The sequence below is a fragment of the Paecilomyces variotii genome (assembly GCF_004022145.1).
Source record: "Paecilomyces variotii strain CBS 101075 chromosome Unknown C8Q69scaffold_23, whole genome shotgun sequence".
NCBI classification, from domain to species: domain Eukaryota; kingdom Fungi; phylum Ascomycota; class Eurotiomycetes; order Eurotiales; family Thermoascaceae; genus Paecilomyces; species Paecilomyces variotii.
The window spans coordinates 68,312-92,991 of record NW_021167162.1 but is presented as its reverse complement, the minus strand read 5'-3'; the positions used below and the strand labels follow the sequence as shown (position 1 = coordinate 92,991).

Genomic DNA, 24,680 nt, shown 5'->3' with positions numbered 1-24,680 from the left:
GTTCGCGCGTGAAAAGATATGATTATACATAAATTCACGGGGAGCCCAGATCCAGTTTATGACCAGGAATGCGGCCAGAATTGCAGTCCCTATAGGTACTTCGTTCATTTTATGCCTTCAACTATAGCAAGAAAACTACGGAACGCATTCAAGGCAGATCAGATTCGACGATCTAATAGAAACGATCTGATTCGGTGATAGATGTATATACGTATATAGTACATACTATGAGTTCGCCTGGGATACGAAATCTATTTACACGGATCCTGTCTGACGATCTAGAAGGCAAATATACCGGCCGAAAAGAAATACGACAATCAATCACCAATGAATATATACTGGAAGAAGTAATGACCCGTAGCTCGCTAACATATTGACAGCGGGTATAATCCACAAGATGTGGCCGATCCGTCAAAGGCCCTCCAAGATGGGTATAAATGGAGACACAGGAGGAGACGTCCAGACCGTGAATAGAAGAAGAAACCTGACGCTGACGCTGGACATAGAATCAACCAACAGAATAGAGTCTTCCAAAAAAAAAAAAATCGCTACACTTTTTTCTTTAGTCGTGCTCCAATCGCTCGTTACTCAAAGAATCTGTTCATGAGCTTGTGCGCTACTTCGACTCCCAAGCTGTTGATAGTTAGTTTCGAGTAGCACAAAAATCACAGAAAGGCAACTCACAATGTGGCGGCGTTCGCGGGCACCGCTCGAGCAAGAGCTGGTCCAAATCCAGGGAAGAAGGCCTTGAAACCGCCGTTACCGTAGATGGACCGGATAGTGCCTCCGATCGTCGGCCGGCCCTCCGCACTCTGCATTTGAGACTTGATGGTGTCGACGGGGAAGACAGGAATCCACATGGCAATACCGGCAGCACCACCAGCAGTCAACACGGCGGGCAGGGAGAGTTCACCGGTAACGTTGCCTTCTGCATCCTTGGGAGTGAGTCTGCGCTTGATGTATTCGTAGGCGGCGAAGTACGCAGCGGATCCAGGACCATCACGTGCGAGAGTCATTGCGCTTCCACGGAAGACACTGCGAATGCCGCCTTCTTTGTATAGCTGTCGAACCACATCCACACCGCCAGAGTATTTCGGCTTCTGGCCTGGAGGTGGTGGGTTCTGGCCCTGGATCTGAAGCAGAACCTTGACTCGCTCGAAAGGTGCCGTGATCAGGGTCATTGGAATCGCGGAGAAGAAACCTGCCGCCGAGATCTGGCCAATTGAGTACTGGGGAGTGCCGTTCTTGACGGGAACTTCAGACATATTGCTGACGATCGTCTTGCCCAAGTCATAGCCCTGTGTGCGGTTAATAGTCGCTCATAGCGATAGAGCTGCAGCTGCATGACCTACCCAGAAGCTAACCGCGACTTCAAGAGATCAGTTAGCTAACGTGTGTTTAGAGAGCTACAAGGGAAGGGAGGATACTCACACATCGGCGTGACACCAACCAAGGGCGCGGAAACTCCGGCATAGAGTCCCTAAGATGCCATTGTCAACGAAGTGCTCTCCGAAAGACTTGCACGCGTCATCCCTACCCTGGCCAGACCCTCTCGGGCAATAGTCTTCCTCACAACATCCATAGCACCCGAGTAGACTCCCTTCTGCGCAGTCTGCATCCGCACCTTGACCAGATCGAACGGATGGCCGATCACGACGGCGCAGACACCTCCCACGCCCCCCGCGGCGAAGGAGCGAATCTGCGCCAGAGTCTGGTTGACGGTCTTGGACTCTGTGGCCCTGACTTCGTCAGAGACCTCCTGAGGGTTCGTAGGGGCGGTTGAAGACATGATAATTGCGGGGTGACGAGGATGTGGAGGTGAAAAGGGAAGAGGAAAGCTCAGGAAGCAGCGCGGAAGGGAGCAGATGCCAGAGGACGCTGAAGGGTAAGGAACACAGAGAGAAACGATTGGAGGCGCGGGCCCTGGGGGTTTGATAGATAGTTAAGACAGAGCCGCGAAGTGGGATGCCGATCGAAAGCGACGACTGCTAGCTTGTTATACTCAATAGTAATAAACCTCGGCTCGGTTCTGGAGAAACCTCCGCCGGGGAAAAGACAGGTTCGTGTCGGGCGAGCGCGCCAAGAAGGTCGAAGGGAAAGGAATGAACTGAAAAGGAATCGTTTATTCTGGGGTTCATCCGCTGATCGTTTCTGGGGCAGACCAACCACGCACGAGGAATGTCTCGCTTCACGCTGTTCACAGCTGTCGACCCCTCCGGATGAACGGGCAGCTCTGTGCTGTCTGATCCAGGCTTGTAGATGTCATCATCTAACTAAGTAGTTACCCCAGATGGACCTTTTGAAGAGAGAGCGCTGTCATCGAGTCATGTCCAGGTGCAGATAGTCCATCGTCAATAATGGCATCATGATGCTATGCATCAATACATGACCATGTATATAGGATTTCGAGGGCCTCAAGGACATTAATGGCAGTAGATCGTACTTGAGATGATCCTGCATTCTCCATTCTAGAAGGAAGGCCATCTCAGATCTGGAGTTAACTGTAATCAATACCAGTGCTCCAACCAGTTGGTTAGTGGCAACTATCTCACATAATAATAATACTGAGAACACGAGGAGTAATAGTAGATGGATTAAAACATTTTCATCGCTCGCGTACTTTGTATGACCTGTGATTAACCACGGCTGATTCCTATGTATAGAAACAATAATCGCGGCAAATAGGGAAGTTTTCTCTGTTCCGGTAGGGCCGAGCCTCGTCGGCGATGCAGCGTAATCTAATAAACATCCTAGGCAGCAGAGCCTTGAAAAGCCCTGTAGCCTCGATCCAACGACGAACATCGCTCCTTAAGTTCGACTACTCTAAGCGACGTGCAGCGCCTTTGGGGGCCAGAGCTGTCTGGCCAGCCATTAAGATAGATAGTTGGATGGCAAAAAAGAGTCGACTAGACTACTTCGTTAACGGAGAGTCGGCGAGTTGTGCTCAGCCCCCGACCCGTCTGGCTGCCTGGATACTCTACGCTACGCTACGCTACGCGCGGCTCTGCTTTCAACTCTCACTTAATAATAGAGCCGCTCCTCTTCATCCATCAACCTTTCTCTCGCTCTTTTTTATTTGTTTATTTATTTTCCCTTTCCTATCACTTTCTTGATACCCCCATAACCTGTCTCTTGTCGTCTCGCATTGCAATTGCAAAACAGAAGTGGTAACAACGACAATGACGGGCTGGACATCGCACCTCGCTCGGCGAGGCATCCAGGCTGCCTCAGTGCAGTACTCTGAGGGACCGGACAATGGTATCCAGGTCAAGGTTCCGGCATGGGGATGGGCTCTATTCCTGATCACAGGCGCCATCTTCGCTGCTGTGGTGTTCACTGTAGGTCCCATGATATCCGGACGAGACAAGAGCGCTGCCGGACAATGCTAATCGTATCTGATTCCAGGCTAACTACACCTGCGGAATGATCATTCCGACCCTGGCGGCTGTGGAAGACCCGAACCCCGATATCTATCTCCAAATCGATACCGACCCTAATGCCCCGAAGCCCGCTGGCGATGTCGAAGAGCCTCTGCCTCCTGCCCGTCCCATCACGAGCAAGCTGCGCACGACGATTCGCCATCTGCGTGCTCGCGCTGGTCGCTGGTCGACCTTCCGCGGGCTGAGCATGTTCCTAGCCTGGCTGGTAGCCAGCAGTTTCCTGACTTCTATCTTCTCGACCCTCTTCGGCTTCTCCTACTTTGGCCGTTCTCTCACCCAGATCATCGTGCAGACTCTCCTGGCTAACATGGAGATGGCATGGATCCATATCGTAATCTCGGAGCCGTCGACCAAACGGTGGTATAAACGAATTCCCGGCCGCAACAGCTGGAGGAAGATCGCCCCCGTCGCAGCCTTGCGGAGCCTTGTGGACCAGGCTTCCTTCTATCTGCCGCTGGCCCTGGGCCGTGCTTTCAAGGTGCTGCAGCCAACGAATGGCAGCAACATGCTCTGGGTGTCAGACGAGCTCCCTCCTGTCAAGGCTCTGGTTGGTGCGATGGTGGTGATGATGAGTAGTCTTGCGGTCGCACTCCTGATTGAGCTGCCCGCGACCATGGTCTTCACACGTATCGCAGCCTCCATGCTGCCTGAGGAAGATGAGACTATTGTGCCCTTTGACCGTACCTTTGGCGGCAAGGTTACCCCCGAGATTCTGGGCGGTGGCCGCGTGGGCATTCTCGATGCCTGGAACAGCTTCGATTGGTCTTCGCGTATCCGGTACCTGAAGGCTGTTTGCAAGGCTCTACTGATCAATATCGCTCTGGGAACCGTTTTCGGTTTGATCCTCCTGGGTGAGGCGCGTCTTATCCTAGGGGATGCTTTCGACAAAGCGGTTGTCGCTATGGCGTCCAGCTCTTAAGGACCGGAAAGTTCGCGACTTTCAACTCTGATCGGCTGCGCTCTACAATCCCACAAGGCTTAGCACAGGAAGATCTGCATTATGCAGATAGATATCCAGGTGGACAGATACGTAGATCTCATGCGTTGGGCCTGTTATGTTTCTAGTCTTGGCGCCTTACGTCCAAGGTCCTCTCTTTCCATATTCCAGTAAATCGATTCCATCTTCGATCTGTAACATTGCTTTCATGTATCCGCACTAGCAGTAAAGTCTGGTCCACTAGGGTTTGCTTCCATAGATCTCCTTTATAGGGGACCGTGGCGGCGGAGCGCTTACATTTCCGTGGCGGGCGATAGACATGATGTTATCGTTTCCGGCCTCCGAACAAACCCCGCGGCAGAAAAGCGTTGTCGCCCCTCTCCTCCTCCTCCTACATTCTCCCCACGCAAGCTCTCTCGTTTCTTGTTTTGACCTGTTAGCTTTGCTACGCTGCTTCGATCTTAGTCTTCAGAAACAGACACCATCGAAAGATCATCTCCGCCCATCCCGCTGTCTGCTCCGCCACTGGCTTTTACCCCCTACACCGCCTTAGGTTTCACCTCCTCGTCAGCGCGGTCTGTCCGGACACTATCATTTCCTTCAACTGCCCTGGAGACAGTCTTTGGAGCAGAAACAGAAGAGATCCACAGTCATGGCCACTACCCCCGCTGGCCGCATGCTGACCCGTCAGCTGCAGCAGATGCAATCCGACAAGGACATTCCAGGCATCAGCTGCGGACTGGCGGACAACAACATCCTTGAGTGGGAGGTAATGCTGATGATTTCGGACGATGTGAAGCTGTATGGTGGTATGTATATCAGTTGATATTGGTGGCTATGTGTGTCCTGTTAACTTTGATATTGTGCAGGTGGTTTCTTCCGCGCGAGACTATCTTTCCCACCGGACTACCCTATTATGCCACCAAAGATGAAATTTGAGACTCCCATTTTTCATCCTAACAGTATGTTTCTTTGTTTTCAATGTTCACCGAAATAGTACTCACACCCTAACCCCTATCCAGTCTATCCCAACGGCGAAGTCTGCATTTCTATTCTACACCCACCGGAGGAAGACAAGTATGGCTACGAATCCGCTGCGGAACGCTGGTCGCCCGTGCAGACGCCAGAGACTATCCTGCTATCTGTGATCTCAATGCTGTCCTCGCCGAATGATGAATCACCCGCGAATGTGGAGGCTGCCAGGCTCTGGCGCGAAGATCCCAAGGAGTTCAAGAAGCGAGTGAGGAAGTGCGTCCGTGAGAGTCTAGGAGAAGAGTGAAGCTGGACTGGGATACACGGATATTATTTTGCCTTTCTCTTGATCTGCACATGGTTACAGCGGAACGCCGTTTTCTCCAGCTTTCATGCTGGTCTTTGATACACCTAAGGGCCAGGGAAGGTTTGCTTTTCTACCTGGCTTCTCCGTTATTATTTGGTCGGGCTCTATCAGCGATCTTATGCATTTTTCGGATATCTTCTTTTTGGTTTCATTTCTTGGTATTTGTCATCTTGACCTCTGTGGCTCTCGAGAATTGCATTACAGCCTTTCGTGTGAAGTTAGGTCATACATTATTTTCGATCACAGACTTACGTAGCTAAATTGTATACTTGTTATAGAGCAGGGCCATTAGCAGAAAGCCAAGGTGACGACTATCGATCAGATGGATAGAGAAGCGGGTAGCCTTCGTTGCGGGCCCCCTTCGGTAGTAAATTAAATACTTAGCTCTAGCAAAGACATCAAACAACAGATCTCTACCGACACAAATCTCAACGCCCCAAAGCTTCCTCAACACTTGCCTTGTCAACTCTGGCGTCCTCTATAATCTTCCAAAACATCTGTGTTGTTTCTTTCAGTATCCCAACGGTCCTTGCTCTGTTCCGCATGTCAGGGGTCCTCGCCAGCAAGTATGCAATTCCCGCTCCCAAGTATGACATGTCCAGCTGATCAAAAGGTATTTGCTGGAGCTCTGGAATAAGATCAAATGGCAACCGAGCTACCCAATATGAGTCAGGAATGAACCAATCAAACGCCGCTATAAGGTTTGCTGTGTCTATCTCCCTTGTATTTTCAATAATCAAATATTTAATCTCCATTGGGAGATCGTCACGGAAAGACCGGGGTCTGACAGTTGCACGAGTTACCTCCTTCAGTTTCAAACTTTTCGCAGATCGACGTTGTATGGCTTTCGCGATCAACTGTTGAACAGAACGCAATCTGAGAGGATCTCTCATATACGACCGGTTCCGGAGAGGATGCACACACATTGAACATCCGGACAAGGAGGTAGTGTGTCCACCCAGTCCGAAAGAGAGGCTTTTGAACTTCTGTCGAAGAGCGGATACGAGGCTCGGCAGCTGTTCCTTCGCCTGGGGCCCTATCATTCCTTCCAGCAGTTTCCAGCAGCGTGCATGAATAAGATAACACCATGATGTTTCGTCTTTTCTTTCCACAGGAGGGTCATCCAAAAGGCTTATAGGATGTAACTCAACGCTGTAATAAGTGCTGCACATATCGTCTCCTAAAATACATGCGTTTCTTTCCCAGGGTACCCCTACCACGGCAAGGCTTTCCAGCCCCTGCGCTATCCCCGAAATCCTGTAATTCCCTTGTTTCCAGGCTGGAATAACTGTATATATCGTCAAAACGGAAACATCAGTAAGTCCATTTGTGGACACGAAATATATTCATAGCAGGTGTGAGGATAACATACTAGCACGGAAAAAGGTGCTCCACATCAAGACAGTCGAGAAACATGCTTCGTCAATTTCGTCGGCATCACACCACCCACACTCTGGGTAATCGCACTGATGTCTCTTCAAGTTCACCTTTAATTTCTCCCTCCGAATATCCTCAACGGCCGATATACCTGCCGCGCAAGCTGCGCAGCCATAAAATGGAGTTTCGAAGTAGGATTTATCATCTTTTTGCGACATTGTCGATCTTATTTTGGTCATGGATGAATCAATAGATGAGTGTTGCTTTTTTTTGTTTGTTTTAACTGGTATTATACACGTCTTATAGGAAATATTGACTATTTTCTAAAATTCTCCTTGCGTGACATGTCCAACCCAGCTGTTGATGTCATCATGAGTGCTAGACCATATTTTTTCGGTGCTCCTTTGGGAAATGGATGAGGCATCGTGGCCTGGAATAGATCTGAGGGTTGGAGATGAAATATATTGATAATCTTTTACACTTGAAAATGTCATTGAAGTACGCTGTGCCTAGGTTGTGAGTGGACACATCGAATCAAACGTAGCACACCGAACGTAATATCTATACAACCGTTGCATGGATGACTACACAGGCGGAGTCTTTATCAAGCATAATTAAGCATCCTATCTAGGTACAGAGACCGTAACCCTCAATTCAAGGTAGAATGACACAAGCACTCAGTCCCCTGTAAGCAGCCCTGGCTGGCAATCAAGGTTCCTGCTCAGCAATGCTGTATGCAATTTGGCGTCAGCCTATGATGCAGCTTACAAGACGGACTATGTATGTAGCATTAGGGATAGTTAAGGCCCCTCGTGCTTCGAGTTATGACTGGTAGAATTGTCTTTCTCGCTAGTGCAGGTACATACTTTAGATGTCCACTAGCAAATTACCATTCTTGATACCTATTTCAGGTAAAACATCTCGTTTCTCAGAAGCTCTTTATTGCGAAGAACTTATTTATAGATTTTCCGCTGGCTATCGCACTCGTTCTGAATCTCTCTCTCTTGTCGTGTGCTTATCTGGGGACCTTGGGAGAAAAACGGTAAATGGTTGTGTGTCCCTTTTGAGACAACTTGGTATATCCGCAAGACAGTATATGCAGAGCAATAGGATAAATAGGATATTTTTTGTTCTATCATGCAAAACACTTTGTTTATCCTGGCTTCTAGAACAGTGATGTGTGTGGTCAGATTTAATTGTTCTCCAAACATTGGCCGCTGATCGGCACTCGCAAGCAGTTAGGACGAAAAGAAGCAGCCTTAGCCACGAACGCCACAACTTCTCCTCCGTCCGCCCCGAACCCCGTATTCTCCTTATCTATCTGCCGGCCGCGAAACATCGAAACAGCTCAACCACTGCCGCACGACACAAACCTTCGCCTTTCTACGCTCCTTTTAAAGCGCATTCATAATCCAGATTTAATATTATTCTCGTCGCGACCATCCTATCATGTCTTCCTGCTAACACGCTCCTTGGTATCGGTCTCAATTGAGCTGTGGGGAGCTCGATTCTCACCCATCCCCCGCGTACCACGTCCCTCGTTTGCGAGCTCACCCATGCGATTTACCTCTGCATAACTCATATTGCCTCAGTTGTTCAATTGAAGGAGCGCGGAAGTCATCATGTCGACCTCCTCCACTCTCTCAAGCGTCAGCCACCATGTCCACGACTCTCCAAAACGTGGTCATAGCCGGCACGGTCACTCGCGATCTCGTCGTCGATCACCGGCCCCCAGTTCCCTACCTTTTGCCTCTGGCGATCATCAATTTCACCAGGTCCTAGACCCAATCGCTTCTGCAAGAATTACTGAAGGGCATACGTTGGAAGGATATTTTCCTTCGAATGACGGTGCTCACGACCACAACCACGACCACGACCACGACCACGATCATGCCCATCACCACCACCACAACAACAGTCATGATCACCATCATCATGGTCACCATCGTCACAGTAGCAGCCATGGGTCACACTCGCACCTGGCTTCAAATGGGTTTATCGGGGGTGGTTTGACGAGTATAGTGGCCGAAAATGTGGCTGCGGATGAAAAGCACGAGTTTGCTGCTCCTTCGCATTCGCACCCTGAACACCCAGAAAACAAAAGTTCGCAGACGTAAGTAGACTTTTCGCGGGATTTTTGTTCGGAGATATCATTCATTTCTCACATTGCGTGCAGCAGTGATATTGTTACCGGTCTCGTGATGGTCCTTCCGTGGGTCTTGTTATCATGGTATTGGAGACAGTACGCAGATTCGGCCACGCTAAACAGCGATGATTGGCTTCGGGCATCAACTTCAGATTCTGAGTCGCAAATAGTAGCAGATGCACCGGAGAGTGGCTCTGATTTGGAGCAGCTAGCAGGATTGGTATCCGCCACTTTGATATTTACTGGCTCCTGGCAAATAATGCGACGGGAAAAGGCAACCGGTGCAGACCCTGTCTCGACGGTATACCTACCCCGTCTCAATGCTGCGGCAATGCAAAAGTCTGCCCTCAGGGTTCTCTCGTTGGCTTTACCTATCTACGCAGCTATGAAAATTGGCCCTGTGGCTGTTGCTCTTGCCCTGCTTCTGGCCTCTGCGTCCGGCCTACCAGCTGTATTTACAGTGGGCGGTAACCGCAACAATTCGAAGCAAAGTCTGGGTCGCAAGAAGCTCACACTCGTAGCCCTGCTTATGTTTACCTCTCTGGGATTTTTGAACTTAGATACGCCTGTAGATCGGGCGCCGTTCAAGGGGTATCTGGCATTATTCGTCTCCATCTTCCTGCTCAGGCTCCCTTTCCCCGAGCCCGTTCGTGGACCAGAGTCTGTCTCCGGAACTGGTGAATCTGTCTCGACAGTCTTGGATGCTGGAGCTTACGCTCTAGGTGATCACGGCACTGCCACTGTTTTATCATCCCTTGTCGCTACACCGGATGATACCATGTTGACAATATTCTCGGGAGGTGTCCTAGCAGCTGTCTCTCTCTTCCTACACATTATCCGCGGATCATCTTCTACAGGCTTTTCAGACATTCTCTGGGCCTCTCTCACATCCGCTGCATTTGCGATGTCGCTGATCTCGGCATCTCCCATGAATCTTCGCAGTTCCCACAAATTGGGTATGGCCGCAGGATCTGTTTTCGCTGTCATCTTTGGGGCTCTTCCACACTTGGAGAGTGGTTTTGTCGGTTACTGTACCTGGGCCTTTTTGGCTGGGTTTTCATATGCGGCTGCTCGTTTCGATGGCCAGTCTAGTTCCCACTCGCATGGACACCATCATCACAGCAATGCGAATCCGTCCAAGATTTCGGCGGCCCTTATTGAGTTCTCTGAGCCTTATCCATTATTGCATAGCATCATAAAAGAGAGGGATTCTCGTCGGATATTCTATTTTATGACGTGAGGGCTACTGTACCTTTAATTCCACGACGAGCGCTGACTAAATCTTATAGCCTTAACTTCGCATTCATGCTCGTTCAACTGTCCTATGGAATTGTTACCGGCTCTCTGGGGCTCTTGAGTGATAGCATACATATGTTCTTTGACTGTCTTGCTCTGGTTGTTGGCCTATGCGCTGCAGTCATGAGCAAGTGGCCTCCCAGCGCTAGGTTTCCTTATGGATATGGAAAGGTAGACACCTTGTCCGGGTTTGCAAACGGCATATTCCTCATGTAAGTTTCCAGTCGTGGTCCAATGACTGGAGAGATACTGACTTTCTGCAGGATCATAAGTGTTGAGATCGTCTACGAGGCTATTGAGAGGTTGCTCTCAGGCAGTGAGATGCATCGGATAGCAGAGCTGTTGGTTGTCAGCGCCGCTGGTCTTGCTGTAAACCTTGTCGGTATAATGGCCTTCGATCATGCTCATCATGGTCATTCACACGGTCATGACCACGGCCACTCTCATTCCCATGCCAATGAAAATATGCATGGTATCTTCCTTCACATCCTTGCTGATACTCTTGGCTCTGTTGCAGTCGTTATTTCGACTATTCTCGTCCAGCTGTATGGCTGGCCAGGATTTGATCCTATTGCTTCCTGTCTAATTGCAATCCTGATTTTCGCCTCTGCTATTCCGCTTGTGAGCAGCACCGCAAAAACACTACTGCTGACTCTGCCAGCGGATGTGGAATACAATTTACGCGATACATTGGGCGGTATCACCAATCTCAGAGGTGTCGTCGGATACACTGTGCCGAAATTCTGGCTCGATGACACCGCGAACGCATCTCACGATCATGATCATGATCATGATCACCACGATCACTCACATGCACACGGCCACGACCATGACCACGACCACGACCATGACCACGACCACGACCACGACCATTCCCATAGCCACGATCAACCGAATCCAAAGGTCCTAGGAGTTATCCATGTTGTAGCTTCACGGGGAGCTGACTTGGATGATGTACGGCAGCGAACAGTCAGCTACTTGCAGGAAAAGAACATGGACATCCTTGTCCAGGTTGAACGGGAAGGTGATGGACGTTGTTGGTGTGGCGCAGGGAACAAAAGCTCCTGAGTGGGCGCAACCTTCTTGTATATTGTATCTACTTTTTGAAATTCAATGTGCATGTCTACGTGGTAAAGCACGGTCATTTATTTTTGAATTTGGTGGTACCTCCCACTAGGCGCCAGCCAGCGATCAGCACTATGTTCATTTCGATACCTCCGTTGTTCATCTTGGCCATATCCCCTTAGCACGTCCTACTATTTTTACTGGAGTTCCTGTGGTGATCTCCTGCGGCGATTGCCCACATCAAATATGCTGGATAGGAGTCTAACCACATACTTTTTGTTATACATATCCGCTTTGCCACATGGATTCCGCGCAGGATCTGAGCCGATGATTGCTCGGTTTCCCGAAACATATTCATACGTTAGATCCCGACAGAAGGCTTGCTTTTCGGGTTCTGACTCATGACATACAATTATCGCAAACATGACAATAAGTAGATATTTGTCATGATTGAAACGTCAACTTCCAAGAGTAATAGCCCATAGCTTCAAACCACAAGCACGGTGTTTCCCTGGATATACAAGTCGGAAAACCAGCGGTTTCATATCTACAAAAGGTTTGAAACGTTGTCCTCAGGAATGGATATATTCTCGTCCATCTCCCAGACCATGGGAAGCCATCTCTGCTCATTCACCTTCACTTTGCACGCGAGATCCCTTGAGATAATTATCCGACGCTTTGTCTGTTGATCGCATCAGACATACTCGTTTTCCGCTTCAACTTCCTGTATCGCGATGGCAGCGCCAACAGGGGCACAAGCCGGTGACTTATTTGAGGAACCTGGTGTATTCCTAGATGATACTGAAATGAATGGGGTCCCGGATAGTCCTTCAATGGAACTGGGAGAAATCCGTCAAGATGCTCCCACAAGTCTCAATGCATCTACTTCCGCCTATGGAGCTGATGACGAACGCTCGGACATCCCCCGTCCATCCCAACCACCGCAGGAGCCAAGAGACCGTTCGCAAAGACAACAACCAGACACAACTTGTTACCAGAGTCATGGCCGCTACAGATGTCCCTGTAATTGTGGGTGCGAAGCATGCTTCTGCGATGAGCCCTGGCCGGCAGAAGATCCTGATCGTACTCCGAGAGCCGTTGAGCCTATGGTCTTGCAGGCCGACTTTACGAGTTCAGCGGAGATCACTGCTGAGAATTTCACGGATCGGATTTATGGCCTTGGCCTGGATGACTTTATGGACGTGATGGACATAGAGAACAATCCATGGGGGACAGCTCGAAGGCGGTACCGTCTTTCAGGGGGTTACGGTCGATACCCACAAATGAGATGGGATATGTCTTCTCCAGACCTGCCTGAGTATCATCCTCAATGGAGATACAGGGGCCGATATTCACCGACTTTTCAATACAGTCCTGATTCTGACGGAACCCAATATCTACCTCCCATGTTTCATATGCATAACCATCGCCATCGTTATCGTGACAACCGCAGGCGCTATCAAAATCAGACATCTCGCCCGAATAATGTGAGCTTGATGAGCCAACTAGCTCGCCCGATTTCATATTCCTTGGATCTTCTCCATTTGTTCGCTACGTTAGTGATCCTGTACGGAGCTGTGCGGCTGTATCTTTTTGACCTTCGTCTGAATACTACTATAGCATTTCCATGAAGGGTGATCTCTACTTGATGTTATTTCGGGGATTTGTGGTATCTTTGGTTTTATTTTCGGGTGGTTTTCTATGGTGACTGTTTCTATGCATGCTTGATTTGCTGTCTCTTTTGTCGGGCTGGAGTTGGTTTAAACTAGACTTGTATCTCTAGGGAATGAGTCGTTAAGTAGCAGAAATTGTTTATATCAATACAGCTACCAAGTTGGTACCTATATCGAAATCTAGGAGAATATGAGAGACCCTTGCTCATATGACTCAATGCCGTGTGTTTCCTGCTCTTCTTCATGGGAAGACTTCTTGCCCACATAAGGATAGGATCCAAGGCTTCTTGAACAAGGCAGCCCATCTTCTCCAGCGCTAACTTCTCAATCCGGGTGCAAAGAAGACTAAATATCCCATGGATTCATAATTTCAAGCTCGTTTTTTAATAAGTACTTCAGGTTTGGCTCGTTTGGGCTCTACTTTATATTCTTGAAGTCCATCAACTACTCGAGATGGAAATAGTTGTTGACCAATAGAAATGGAGATCTAAGTAGCTGTTTTAACGCGTCGGGGAAACTTGTGGTCCGAGCTCATCTGCCCGCGTGTTGACAGCGGGATAGCTTCATCTTCTTGACGGAGCTCAACACTGCCTATGGAATGGTCGATGGATCCTAGTTGACATCTTTGTGGGGCTGTAACAGCATCACAGTAACCTCTGGCCGTTTGGTCTATGAAGGTTATGCAAGCCCGGCCATGATTACAGCACTTATTAACATCGCCTTCTGGGCGTCGACTTTCCTCACATTGTTGATCTTGCTGTTACCCTCTCAATATGGAGTTTCTAAGGGATCAAATAAGCAGACCGAGAAGAGTGGCCAGTCTACGGCAAGAGGGAAAGGCCCCTTTCAGGTCTTGGTGCTTGGCGATATTGGTCGCAGCCCGCGGATGCAATACCATGCCCTGAGCATTGCGAAGAGGGGAGGTCAGGTAGACATCATTGGTTACCAAGGTGCGTACACTTCTCTCTCTTAATCTTGAATTGATGATTAACAAGCGTTTTTATATGAAGAATCCGATATACATCCGGACATCACAGCGAACCCAAGAATATCCATCGTACCCCTCTCCGCGCATCCGTCCTTCTTGCAGACGAGTAATAAAATATTGTTTCTGTTCTTCGGCCCGTTGAAGGTCGTCTTCCAACTCTGGTCACTCTGGAGATGTCTGGCGTATCGCACGGAACCAGCTAAATGGTTACTTGTTCAGGTCAGTCCCATATCATCTCCCCACGTCAAATGGAACCTGTTTGCTGTTTGTATCACATTTAATGCGCTCTTGGGTACAATCTATGGATCCAGCAGTTGCTGAGATTCGATCTCTCAGAATCCTCCTTCAATCCCTAGTCTTGCTGTGGCATCTTTGGTGTGCTTCCTCCGAAATACTGCCCTCGTGATTGACTGGCACAACTTCGGCTACTCCATCCTTGCTCTGAAGCTTGGCGACCAGCACCCACTTGTCAAGATCTCTAAATCGTATGAGATTAAGATGTGTCGCTATGCGACGGCCCATCTGTGTGTGACAAACGCGATGGCTCGCGACTTGAAACACAAGTTTTCCGTTAAGGCGCCTATTCTACCTTTGCATGATCGCCCTGCAAGTCACTTGCAACCTATCCGGGACGATGCAAGACGGCTGGAGTTCCTGTTATCATTACAAGAGACTGCAGAATTCAGGACTCTACTTGGTTCCGGGGACGCCCGGGTCCTTGTCAGCTCTACGTCCTGGACTGCAGATGAAGACTTTTCCATCCTCATTGAAGCTCTAACGCGATACTCAGATCTCGCAGTTTCAGGTGACCGCAAGCTGCCCCATATCCTAGCTATCATCACCGGGAAAGGGCCCCAAAGAGAGATGTACTTGGAAAGGATTGCTAGTCTGAAGAAGGCTGGCAAGCTGCAACGAGTAGACATCAAATCTGCATGGCTGAGTACTCATGATTATGCGTCTCTTCTTGCCTCTGCGTCCTTGGGCGTCAGTCTGCATACTAGCAGCAGCGGAGTTGATCTGCCAATGAAGGTAGTCGACATGTTTGGCGCTGGACTTCCCGTGGTAGGATGGGACAGGTTTGAGGCATGGCCAGAACTAGTTACCGAAGGTGTGAATGGTCGTGGTTTTGGAAGTGCGGAGGAACTAGTAGAGCATTTGGTTGATTTGTTCGGCAACCCTGCTAAGCTTGCGACTTTGCGCGAGGGCGCCCTTAAGGAAGGATCCCGTCGGTGGGACGATGAATGGGATCCTGTTGCCGGGAAGCTATTTGGACTTGTAGAGATGTAAAAATAAAATTGGTTTTTGGCGCAAATGTGTTCCTTCAGTGTATCGATTAGTCACGTCGAATGGACTTCTGGAGAGGTTCACCTGGTAGTACGTTAACGGAGTATTACCGTAGAGTAATATTCGAAATCTGATATACCCTTATACTCTCACGGTTCATTCAATTCGATGATAATTAGAGTTAACTGATCGTGAGAGCTGAAATATGGGCAAGAGATTAACACCATACAAACCATGCTCGGGTCGAATCTCACGCAATAGTCAATATGGCACTATTTCCCACATAAAGGAGATCGTGTGGTATAGCCAGGTGCCATGGATAAAAAAAAGCTGGTTGAATGTGAGGTCTTCACCAAATAGGCAGTCGAGAATCGATCTTAAATACGCATAGCCCACTGTAAGTATGGCGTTAGGCAGTCCATCCCTCGGTATAGATATACCACTTACCCTTATTTTCTGTGCCGTCGTATAACAATCGGTAGTGTCATACATTACCTTGCCATCAACGAGAATTTGGTAGTCCTCGTCATTAACAAAGCTGAATTCGACGCCCTCCTGCTTACAAATACTCATAATATCCGCAAAGGCCTCCTTCGCACGCGGCGGTACTCCCCAATTCTTCTGTTTCAGGCGCACTTCTTCCTCGCCAGGAAACACCTCCATCTGAAACAGCTGCAGCACTATTTTCTGCAGGTTAGGAAACTGTTGGCCGCGAACATCCAACAAGCGACGAAGCTGAGATTCGAGCATCGTGTACTCAATCATGTCGGTCTTTGCTAGGCAAAGGTATTCGATACTGGGCGGAAGAATTTCCACCAGGGACTGGTTCGGCTCCTGGCCCTCCGTGGACTGCAGCAAATTGCGCACCGGCATCCGTAGTTCTCGTAAAGCAGTGAATTCCGCTAGACTTCCAAACCAAGCGTGGCGTCGAGCTTCTGGGTTGTCTGCCTCCTCGAACAACACCCACTTTGCGATACCGATATCGTTCAGACGTAATACCTGCAGGCTCTGTTTCTGAGTTAACAGAGCCGTGTGAAATGGATGGCATCGATAACTCAAATACGTGCGCTCGTAAAGTGCTTGGTTGCGGTGCTGGTATTCAAAGCGTTCAAGGTTAGCACAGGAGGCAATGAACTCCGCCATTCCGTGTTTGCAGTTGGAGTTATTCACGATGATCTCACGGACTGGCGAGCACCCCGGCTCCAGACTTAGAGGGATCCAGAAATCTCTGTATTTCTCGAAGCGTTCCACATGTGCCTCATGAACCCCACTGAGGTGCAAGGCCCGCATGGCGGGAAGTTTGAAGAAGGGGGCAAAGTCGCATACTGGATACTCGTGAATACCATCGGCTCTGATAGTGAGTTTCTCGAGGCGTTGTAAGGGAAATGGTCGATCCAATAATGATGTGGTTTTGTTCGCTATCTTGGTTACCGCCCCGACTGTAGGCTCGGTGCAGAGTTCGCTCCAGTGTATGTCGAGGTGTTGGAGATTTTCAAGAGGAGCAGCACCACTGCCAGCCAAGCAGTGGTTTCTCTGACGTCTAGGAGTTCCTCCCATCTCTTCAGTTCCTCTGCGCTGTCCGTGAAGCTTTCCAGAAACCCTCGGAAAAGGCTTGCGTTGTAGTGGCTAGCTCCGTAGCTGTCAGCATAGAAATTCGGCAAGATAAGTTCTCTCACGGTAGACCTAAGTCGCGTATTCTTGTGAATGGCTTGCGCAAATGGTACTATGTAAACCTCAGGGAAGAAGGTAACCTTAACACTCGAATACACCTTCGAAACAAGGGCCGTGTTCCAATTCCGACAGACCTTGAGAAGTCCAAAACGGTCGCTGGTTTCTGCGAGAGCATCCAAAATCAAAAGCAGAATCTCGGGGGGAAGAGTAGCTGCCATAGTTGCAGATGGTGAAATGGGCGTGATAAGGATAGGGAAGTCGATAATTTATAATGCCGACAAATAAGACTCAAAGTGCTGCAGTAGAAATTTAGCACTTTCTTAGAGCTTAGTGTTACTGGAGGTGCTGTAACTAACTATTATTTAGGCAGCTTGTTGTATATTCGCTGACCCTATCTGAGTATCCATGGATGTCAGTTGCGATGTCCAGATCCGGAGCGGGACCGTCCGCCAAGAATTTCAAATAGGTGCCTCCACTGCGATGAAAACGTGGATATGATCAGCACAATGCGCTTCAAAACTCGATCGTCTAAGTCTCAATCATAGTCGCGCAAATGAATCATATAGTCTTGTTTTAATATGGAACCTATTGAACTTCAGCTTTTCCCATCGTGTCATGAGTGTCTGTCTTGGTCACAAGATGGAGAACTTGCTGTGGCTGCTGGAGAATACATACACATCCTAGTGAGTTCTAGCTATCTATATAGCCGACACATGTAATAGACAAGAAAATAGCTAATCGATTTGCCAGTCGCCAAACACTCAGCGCGATGGGTCAGCAGCTGGGACAGCTGGGCCTTGGGAGTTCACGCGTCTCCGCGCGAATGTCTTCACTAACATAGAGTGGCCAACCACCAACCCTGCAGACCGCGATAGCTTCTCTATTGGTTCTGAGCAGTCAATCAGCACAGTCGCTGGCATTAAGTGGTCTTATCCTGGATTGGAAAAGTACAGACGCAGCATCTTGGCAGTGCTAACTACGAACCTGCTCCTATCGTTCTATGATTCTGGCGGGCTTCGAAACAAATGGAGTCGAGTTTTTATCGTCAACGATGCGTTGAAATTACATTTTTCTCAGACAGTTGCTGACAGACGAGTCGTGGCACGAAAGTCGAAGATACGCTCATTCGCATGGTGTCCGCCATTGAAGCGCCAGAAGCAGCGACAAGATGGACCATCCGCGTTGCTGGAGCCGTGGGAAAGTCGTTGGGGTGTGCATGTGCTTGCAATAGCCAATGATGCCAATGACCTGGTTTTCGTTCGAGTTTCCAGAACCGCGAGAAGTTCAAGCTCAGAAAAACCTTACGATATAGAGGTCCTATCCGTGATTTCTCTAGCAAACCCAGCAGAAACATTTCCAATGATCCACGCGCCCTCGATATTTGTCTCGGCTGTGAAATCAAAAGCTAGGATATCCCACGTCTCCTGTGGTCCGTGGATTTATGAGACCTCTGAAGAAGATGCCAAGATATCAGCCAGGTCGGCCGTGGCAGTCGTCTACGGCACAAAACTAAAGATCGTTTCTCTGGACGCGACCCTTACTCCTGTAGAGGAACAGGGGCTATCAAGTCCTGGATTCAGTGTGAACATTACATGCACAAAGAATACATATATCGAATCTGCTGGAAATTTGGATAATTATCGATTCACTGGAGAGCTCCAATGGGTATCTGAGGTATGAAACTGATCCTTATCGAGGTTACCTACTGTATATGACTAAACTCGACTAGGGAGAATTCGATTCGATAACTATTTGTGCCGGTGTCTTTTCAGGCCTTGTGACTGTGACTATGCCTAGAACCAGCTATGAAGGGGAGGATAGAAAGTCAGATAGAATTGTTGTTCGCGAAAAGCCATTTTTCCAAGACGTTGTCCCAGGCCACTCCACTGCAGAGGTTTCGGAGAAGACCAAGCACTGGGAACCCATCAGTGGTGAGTCTCTCGTGCATGAAATCCCCCACAGTCGCTGATAGCGTCAAGCAACCACCATTGTTATCGACGAAGAAACAGGAAAGCAGACACTTCACGTGGGTACGCTAGGTGCATATGCAGAGAGTTATACATGTCCTACAATGGAGGATGGAATGCAGGTTTTCCAGTCGCCATGGAAGAAACAAATGGAGGATTTCCGCGAGAGATTTGATATTGACCGGGACTTGGGTGGCTTGGCGGTTTCTAGGATCTGGGGCATGGATTCATGGAAGGGATTCCTCGCCATAGCATTCACGTTGCATCCAGGAGACATGGTCGAATACACAACCACAGCCGAGGAACGTACCACGCTTATGATCTCGCACCTCGATGCACAGAAGGATGTTTCTGTGGCCACAATGCTGCACCCACCTGACCCATCGCCAGAATTTATCTCGGAGAAACGAAAGATGATACTGCAGTTTACCCTCGGATTAGAAGCGGAAAACCAGTACAACGATGCTTGGTCGCAGAAGCTGTTATACGCTGCATGTCTTTGCGCAATCACGAGCTGTCGTGATGAGAATATTCTATCTCTCGCTCACTCGGTTCTCGAAAAGTTGGAAAGTGCCACTGGTGTAGACTTGGCCGATGAGAAATCCAGGTGTATAGATGGCGAGTCACTTGCTGTAAGTCCCAAGTCTGCAGAGCAATTGAGCGGTCCAGGTGGAACGCTCTTTGAGAAATGCAGCATATGTGACGCTGGGATTGAATGGTACCATGCAGCAGAGGCACAGTGCGCAGAAGGCCATATTTTCAGTAAGTCACGCTACCCTTGCTGTATTTGTGGAATCACTCTGACAGAGTTCAGTCCGCTGCGGCTTAACTTTCCTGTGCATACCGGAACCGGGGATATCGAAATACTGTTCTGTGTGTGAAACAGAATATCTCAACGACGAAGTATTCGGGCCAGAATGCGATCATGAAGAGCCTCAAGTAGTCTCCTCGAAGTACCATTTGATCTTCGAGGCCTTCGACACTTGTGCCTACTGTGGTGGGAAGTTTCAGGATGGGCACTGAATAGAAATCTATCCTTGCTGACATTGCGAACTCGACAATTATATGAACGTACGTTAGAAAGGGTGACATATAACGGCAGAACTATTCCTCCCCTCCCAGCCAGAACTTGGTAATCAACATACCGACGACTGCTGCAGAGAGTGTTGGAGTTATACCCGCCTTTTCTGCAATGCTGTATGGAACCGCTGCCTTGGGCACTTGCAGGCTAGGATAGGCGTAAAACGGCGTGACAACGGAGAGGAATACAGCAACCCAAACGAATCCTACGAACTTCTTCCATATCGAGGTTTCTCCGCTCTTCCCTGTGCGATTCCCAGTGAGCCGTTTCCATGCCTCTTGGACCGCATCCTCCAACATGATCCCAAAGGCAAAGGAACAGAAGAAATGCATGGCACCAGAACGCTCTAACGGTACATTACTGCCAATGTCATAAGCAACATGAATAAGACCAGACACGCTGAAGGCTAGAAGGATGTTGAGATAGCGCTCGACGAGCGAAGGCCGCGGCAACCGCAGAATTGTCCGTGTGATTAGAGAAGACCATGATGTCAGGATCCATCGAAGGCTTTGATGCCAGAATGTTCTGGAGGAAAGTAAGTAAGCACTGATCTGCCTAGTGGCTATCGAATAGGAGTATATCATGTATATAAAAGTGAAGGGAAGAACATACCCCCAAAATCCACGTATCGTGTATGCATCCCACATGCTCCCAAAGAATGGCGGCCAAAGTTCGGGGGGAGATCCACCGAGCCCGACAGCCACGATTGAGAACAATCTATGATTTGAATCGATTATCAACCTAGCGATGACAAACCAGCCTATCACTCCAGTCTTAAATTTCCTCGTCCACTGCTCTGGACTGGCATTCCAGAACAACCACTCCGTTCCCGGTCCCATCTCCCGTGCTCTGTCCTCAACGGACATGAGTTTCAAAGGGACCGTAACAGCATCTAGGAGCAGATATTGCCATATCAAGATGACCATCTGCCGGAGCACATAAACGCCACGATCCGGCGACCGTCTATTCGGCTCATAAAATGCTGGATGACACGGTGTTCCCTTGACCTGCCAACTCGTCCCGATGCCACGCGTGTTCTGAACGATCTTCAAAGCGGCATCGATACGAGCTCGAAGACCCATGGATAATGGATCAGCGAGCTTCTCGCGAATAAGGTCATTGAGATCAATGCCCGTCATAAAGAGCAGGTTCGTCGCATAGAGCAATGAAATGACGACACTTGCGGCCACCATGCCGCGGACAGTATCTGAACCTGGAATATTCGGTATATTCGTCCATTGCTTGTATGCGATGAAGCAGAGGATGAAATTCCCAAGGATGCGAAAAAGGGATTTTCTTGGCGTGGTAGCTATCAGAGTCGCTGTGAGATGGCTTGCGAGTACTGTGTACAGGAACGTCGCACAGGGCGATAAATCGATGGCCATTTTTAAGAAAACCAAAATACCTTGGAGATTTATATCAATGGCTTTCTTTCGAATTATTATACATCATAATAACAGCTTTGAGAAGTGATTGTTATTTTGTATCCGACAGCTTGCTTGGGGGCCAAAAAAACACAAACAAAAAACAAACAAACACACTAAGAGTAACTAACTACTTAACTGAGGCCCACTGTCAAGCTTGCTGTATTATCTATATCTAGTTAAGAAGTCACACTTGGCTGATCCCAAGCTGCTGCTTTTTTAACGTATCCGCCTTAAGATTAACTTATCACTAGACAGTTCGTACGGAGTATTCCGGTAATGAATCGGCAGAAAGCTCGTATGCTTGGCCCAGATAAGTATCGGGAACCAAACAGACCGTGGGATTGTGTTGGTAAGTTTAAGCTTTTTATTTTATTTCTGAGGTGGATCTACACCTGAACGCGCGGGGCATTTGTTTAGGTACCTATACAGTGTTGCACAACAGGTACAACTGTACAAGACAAGATAAAAGATTCGTACGAGAATAGATCGTACGAATTGCGGTCTGATGGGGAGAAAAAGTATGAATTAGTTTGTACTGTATACGACATGTTGGTCAGCGATATAGCTGCCACGCTATGCAAGAACGATCGCGGTACAGTGTTATAGGTCAAACTCTAGGTCAGGTAGATAGAGAGTTCGCCTGAAAGCTTGTTCTTCACCAGAGGCGTAGCTGGACTTATCCTCAAGTATGTACAATACTTTCCAAGCAAGAGTGATACAAATTCACGGAGATATCTCTCCACTATTATATGCTGTGTAATCTGCTGAACGACGGTAGCGTGTTACTTTTTTTCCCCTTCCTAGAATTGCAGTACTACAAAGGAGTACTTGCGGATACGTCGCAGGCGCATTGTACGACGAAGAGTATATGCTCGAGATTGATTTTACATTGTCCGCCCACGCAAAGATACATGGACATATGGCGTTATATGAGATGTTCCGTCCACTGCGGCAATGGTGGTGCAACGTGATACTTTATGGACTGGAATTACAGCCTAGACTGGTTATTCATTGACGTAATGTATTTCATGCAAGACTGGGATATTTTGTACGTACATACATAAATACAAGTCAACGGCAGATTTTGGATATAGAACACATGCTAATATTGATAGTGGGCGATACCAACAGAATCCACAAGGTATAGGTTCATTATATACAGTGGTGCAGATTCAACAGATAAGCAAGAGGGTCTATACTATTTGGCATATAGTGGATGATTTACTCAACACTGGCCAGTCTCTGGATGACCATGGCAGTAGCTGCTCCGCCTCCGTTGCAGATAGCTGCCACACCGTACTCGCCAGGCTGGAGTTGGTGCAGAAGAGTGGTCAAGATGCGGGAACCGGAGCTGCCAAGAGCGTGACCCAGCGAGATAGCACCTCCTAGAGGGTTGACCTTGGCGTTCTGAAGGCCGAGGATCTGTCCAGTACGTAAGTACACGAAGTCATTTCTGATGATATGAAAGTTTGATGCTTACCTTCTCATTAGCCTTGATGACGGCAGCAAATGCCTCGTTGAATTCCCAAATGGCAACCTGGTCCTTTGTGATGCCGGCTCGCTCCAGAGCAATTGGGACGGCCTTCGCAGGGGCGACGGGGAAGTCGACGGGGTCAATGGCAGCATCTGCAGAAGACACTATCCGTGCCAGAACGCGGCTGTCCTTGCCATACTGCTGCGCAATCTCCTTGCTTCCCAGGACCAGGGCGGATGCACCGTCATTCATGGTGGAAGCATTGCCCGCAGTCACCGTGCCGGTACCATCGCGCAGGAACGCGGGCTTCAAGGTCTTCAGCTTATCAACGTTGAGATTTTCGAACCCTTCGTCGCGCTCGATGACAGTATCTCCCTTCCTACCCTTGACGGTAACGGGTGCAATCTCCTCGGCGAACTTGTTCTCCTTCCACGCTTGCTGGGCACGCTGATACGACTGGATGGCATACTGGTCCTGGTCCTCCCGCGAGATGTCGTATTTCTTGGCCGTCTGCTCAGCACAGATACCCATGTGGAACTGGTTGTAGACGTCCCACAATCCATCCTTGATCAGACCATCCTCCAACTTGATCTCTCCGAACGGCGGCTGCTGACTTGATCGGGGAAGATAGTATGGCACTCTGGTCATGTTCTCCATTCCTCCAGCAATCTGAGCTTCTGCCAATCCCAGCTGAATGTTCTGCGCGGCTAAGGCCACCGCTTTCAGACCGGATGCGCACACTTTGTTAACCGTGGTGGCCTCGACGGTAGGGGGAAGACCGGCGAAAATCGAGGCCTGTCGAGCAGGGGCCTGGCCGACGGATCCCTGCAGCACGTTTCCCATGTATACGTCGGTAATCTTCTCGACAGGGACACCAGACTTGTCGACCGCAGCTTTGATGGCGACGGCGCCGAGCTGAGGCGCCGAGACCGAGGCAAAGGAACCGTTGAACTATGGCCGTCAGTTTCATACAATCATATCAAAAGAACTTCTGCACATGTAATTCGACATACCTTCGCCGTTGGCGTACGAGCAGCACTCAGAATGTAAGCATCGCGAATCTCCTTGGCCGCCGGGCGACTGGTGCTAAAGTGCCTCTGGATCTGGGAGACTCTTGCCGTTGGAGACGACGACATCCTGGCGGATAGAGCAACGGAGGATCTGATCGACGACAACATTGCAGCGGGAGGGGAGATACAGGAGAATCCGTCTAGGGCCGCAGAGATCGACCTCAACCGAACATAAAGAGAAGAGAAAGCAGGTCGGGGGGCAACAACATCTCCTCGAATACTCCGCATCCCGGGGAATGACCCGTGACCGTACCGAGGCAATGGGCAGGTCAGGTGACTGCGGCAGAGCAACCGAGCTTCTCGTTAGAGTTCCGGCTGCGCTAGCCCTGATTGGGTTACACCGAGGCTCAACGCGGATAAAAGCGGATCCGCAGGGACGGTGTGCAAATGCACTGCTGACATAATTGTCCTCATAATGTGTCTCAGGTCATTGCATAAGTCGCTT

General features: G+C 49.1%; 11 protein-coding genes across 11 annotated transcripts; 5 read left to right on the top strand and 6 right to left on the bottom strand.

The window, feature by feature from the left end:
- Positions 1-610: 610 nt before the first annotated feature.
- Positions 611-1,559, bottom strand: C8Q69DRAFT_483504 (mitochondrial carrier domain-containing protein). The gene is made up of 2 exons (XM_028631718.1): positions 1,538-1,559; positions 611-1,480 (listed from the first exon to the last, which is right to left on the bottom strand). The coding sequence occupies exon 2, from the start codon at positions 1,263-1,265 to the stop codon at positions 681-683; it is 585 nt and encodes a 194-aa protein (XP_028480941.1). The 5' UTR covers positions 1,266-1,480; positions 1,538-1,559; the 3' UTR covers positions 611-680.
- On the bottom strand, positions 1,277-2,108 carry C8Q69DRAFT_483503 (hypothetical protein). The gene is made up of 3 exons (XM_028631717.1): positions 1,432-2,108; positions 1,353-1,369; positions 1,277-1,298 (listed from the first exon to the last, which is right to left on the bottom strand). The coding sequence occupies exon 1, from the start codon at positions 1,787-1,789 to the stop codon at positions 1,481-1,483; it is 309 nt and encodes a 102-aa protein (XP_028480940.1). The 5' UTR covers positions 1,790-2,108; the 3' UTR covers positions 1,277-1,298; positions 1,353-1,369; positions 1,432-1,480.
- A 1,071-nt stretch (positions 2,109-3,179) lies between these two features.
- On the top strand, positions 3,180-5,656 carry C8Q69DRAFT_489230 (putative ubiquitin conjugating enzyme; the record flags this gene model as incomplete). Its single annotated transcript, XM_028632103.1, has 5 exons — positions 3,180-3,338; positions 3,406-4,332; positions 5,015-5,186; positions 5,247-5,339; positions 5,400-5,656. 5 exons carry the CDS (start codon positions 3,180-3,182, stop codon positions 5,654-5,656), a joined length of 1,608 nt encoding a protein of 535 aa, XP_028480939.1.
- A 415-nt stretch (positions 5,657-6,071) lies between these two features.
- C8Q69DRAFT_192605 (hypothetical protein) lies at positions 6,072-7,601 on the bottom strand. Its single transcript, XM_028625991.1, has 2 exons — positions 7,089-7,601; positions 6,072-7,004 (listed from the first exon to the last, which is right to left on the bottom strand). Exons 1-2 carry the CDS (start codon positions 7,330-7,332, stop codon positions 6,145-6,147), a joined length of 1,104 nt encoding a protein of 367 aa, XP_028480938.1. The 5' UTR covers positions 7,333-7,601; the 3' UTR covers positions 6,072-6,144.
- An 892-nt stretch (positions 7,602-8,493) lies between these two features.
- C8Q69DRAFT_192439 (putative CDF zinc transporter) lies at positions 8,494-11,691 on the top strand. The gene is made up of 4 exons (XM_028625990.1): positions 8,494-9,206; positions 9,270-10,475; positions 10,529-10,747; positions 10,799-11,691. The coding sequence occupies exons 1-4, from the start codon at positions 8,716-8,718 to the stop codon at positions 11,601-11,603; spliced, it is 2,721 nt and encodes a 906-aa protein (XP_028480937.1). The 5' UTR covers positions 8,494-8,715; the 3' UTR covers positions 11,604-11,691.
- Positions 11,692-12,146: 455 nt separating this feature from the next.
- Positions 12,147-13,298, top strand: C8Q69DRAFT_192435 (hypothetical protein). The gene has a single exon (XM_028625989.1). It carries the CDS (start codon positions 12,335-12,337, stop codon positions 13,229-13,231), a length of 897 nt encoding a protein of 298 aa, XP_028480936.1. The 5' UTR covers positions 12,147-12,334; the 3' UTR covers positions 13,232-13,298.
- A 669-nt stretch (positions 13,299-13,967) lies between these two features.
- On the top strand, positions 13,968-15,548 carry C8Q69DRAFT_409973 (beta-1,4-mannosyltransferase; the record flags this gene model as incomplete). The annotated part of the gene is made up of 3 exons (XM_028628272.1): positions 13,968-14,223; positions 14,284-14,480; positions 14,598-15,548. The coding sequence occupies 3 exons, from the start codon at positions 13,968-13,970 to the stop codon at positions 15,546-15,548; spliced, it is 1,404 nt and encodes a 467-aa protein (XP_028480935.1).
- Positions 15,549-15,922: 374 nt separating this feature from the next.
- Positions 15,923-17,434, bottom strand: C8Q69DRAFT_448693 (hypothetical protein; the record flags this gene model as incomplete). Its single annotated transcript, XM_028629303.1, has 3 exons — positions 15,923-15,940; positions 15,993-16,896; positions 16,977-17,434. The coding sequence occupies 3 exons, from the start codon at positions 17,432-17,434 to the stop codon at positions 15,923-15,925; spliced, it is 1,380 nt and encodes a 459-aa protein (XP_028480934.1).
- Positions 17,435-17,684: 250 nt separating this feature from the next.
- On the top strand, positions 17,685-20,247 carry C8Q69DRAFT_192376 (transcription factor IIIC subunit delta N-term-domain-containing protein). The gene is made up of 5 exons (XM_028625988.1): positions 17,685-17,899; positions 17,967-18,890; positions 18,946-19,147; positions 19,196-19,945; positions 19,998-20,247. Exons 1-5 carry the CDS (start codon positions 17,795-17,797, stop codon positions 20,204-20,206), a joined length of 2,190 nt encoding a protein of 729 aa, XP_028480933.1. The 5' UTR covers positions 17,685-17,794; the 3' UTR covers positions 20,207-20,247.
- Positions 20,248-20,287: 40 nt separating this feature from the next.
- Positions 20,288-21,649, bottom strand: C8Q69DRAFT_511134 (putative toxin biosynthesis protein Tri7-like protein; the record flags this gene model as incomplete). Its single annotated transcript, XM_028633251.1, has 2 exons — positions 20,288-20,789; positions 20,877-21,649. 2 exons carry the CDS (start codon positions 21,647-21,649, stop codon positions 20,288-20,290), a joined length of 1,275 nt encoding a protein of 424 aa, XP_028480932.1.
- Positions 21,650-22,912: 1,263 nt separating this feature from the next.
- C8Q69DRAFT_409988 (putative acetyl-coa-acetyltransferase) lies at positions 22,913-24,343 on the bottom strand (the record flags this gene model as incomplete). Its single annotated transcript, XM_028628273.1, has 3 exons — positions 22,913-23,113; positions 23,172-24,116; positions 24,179-24,343. The coding sequence occupies 3 exons, from the start codon at positions 24,341-24,343 to the stop codon at positions 22,913-22,915; spliced, it is 1,311 nt and encodes a 436-aa protein (XP_028480931.1).
- Between the last annotated feature and the right edge of the window lie 337 nt (positions 24,344-24,680).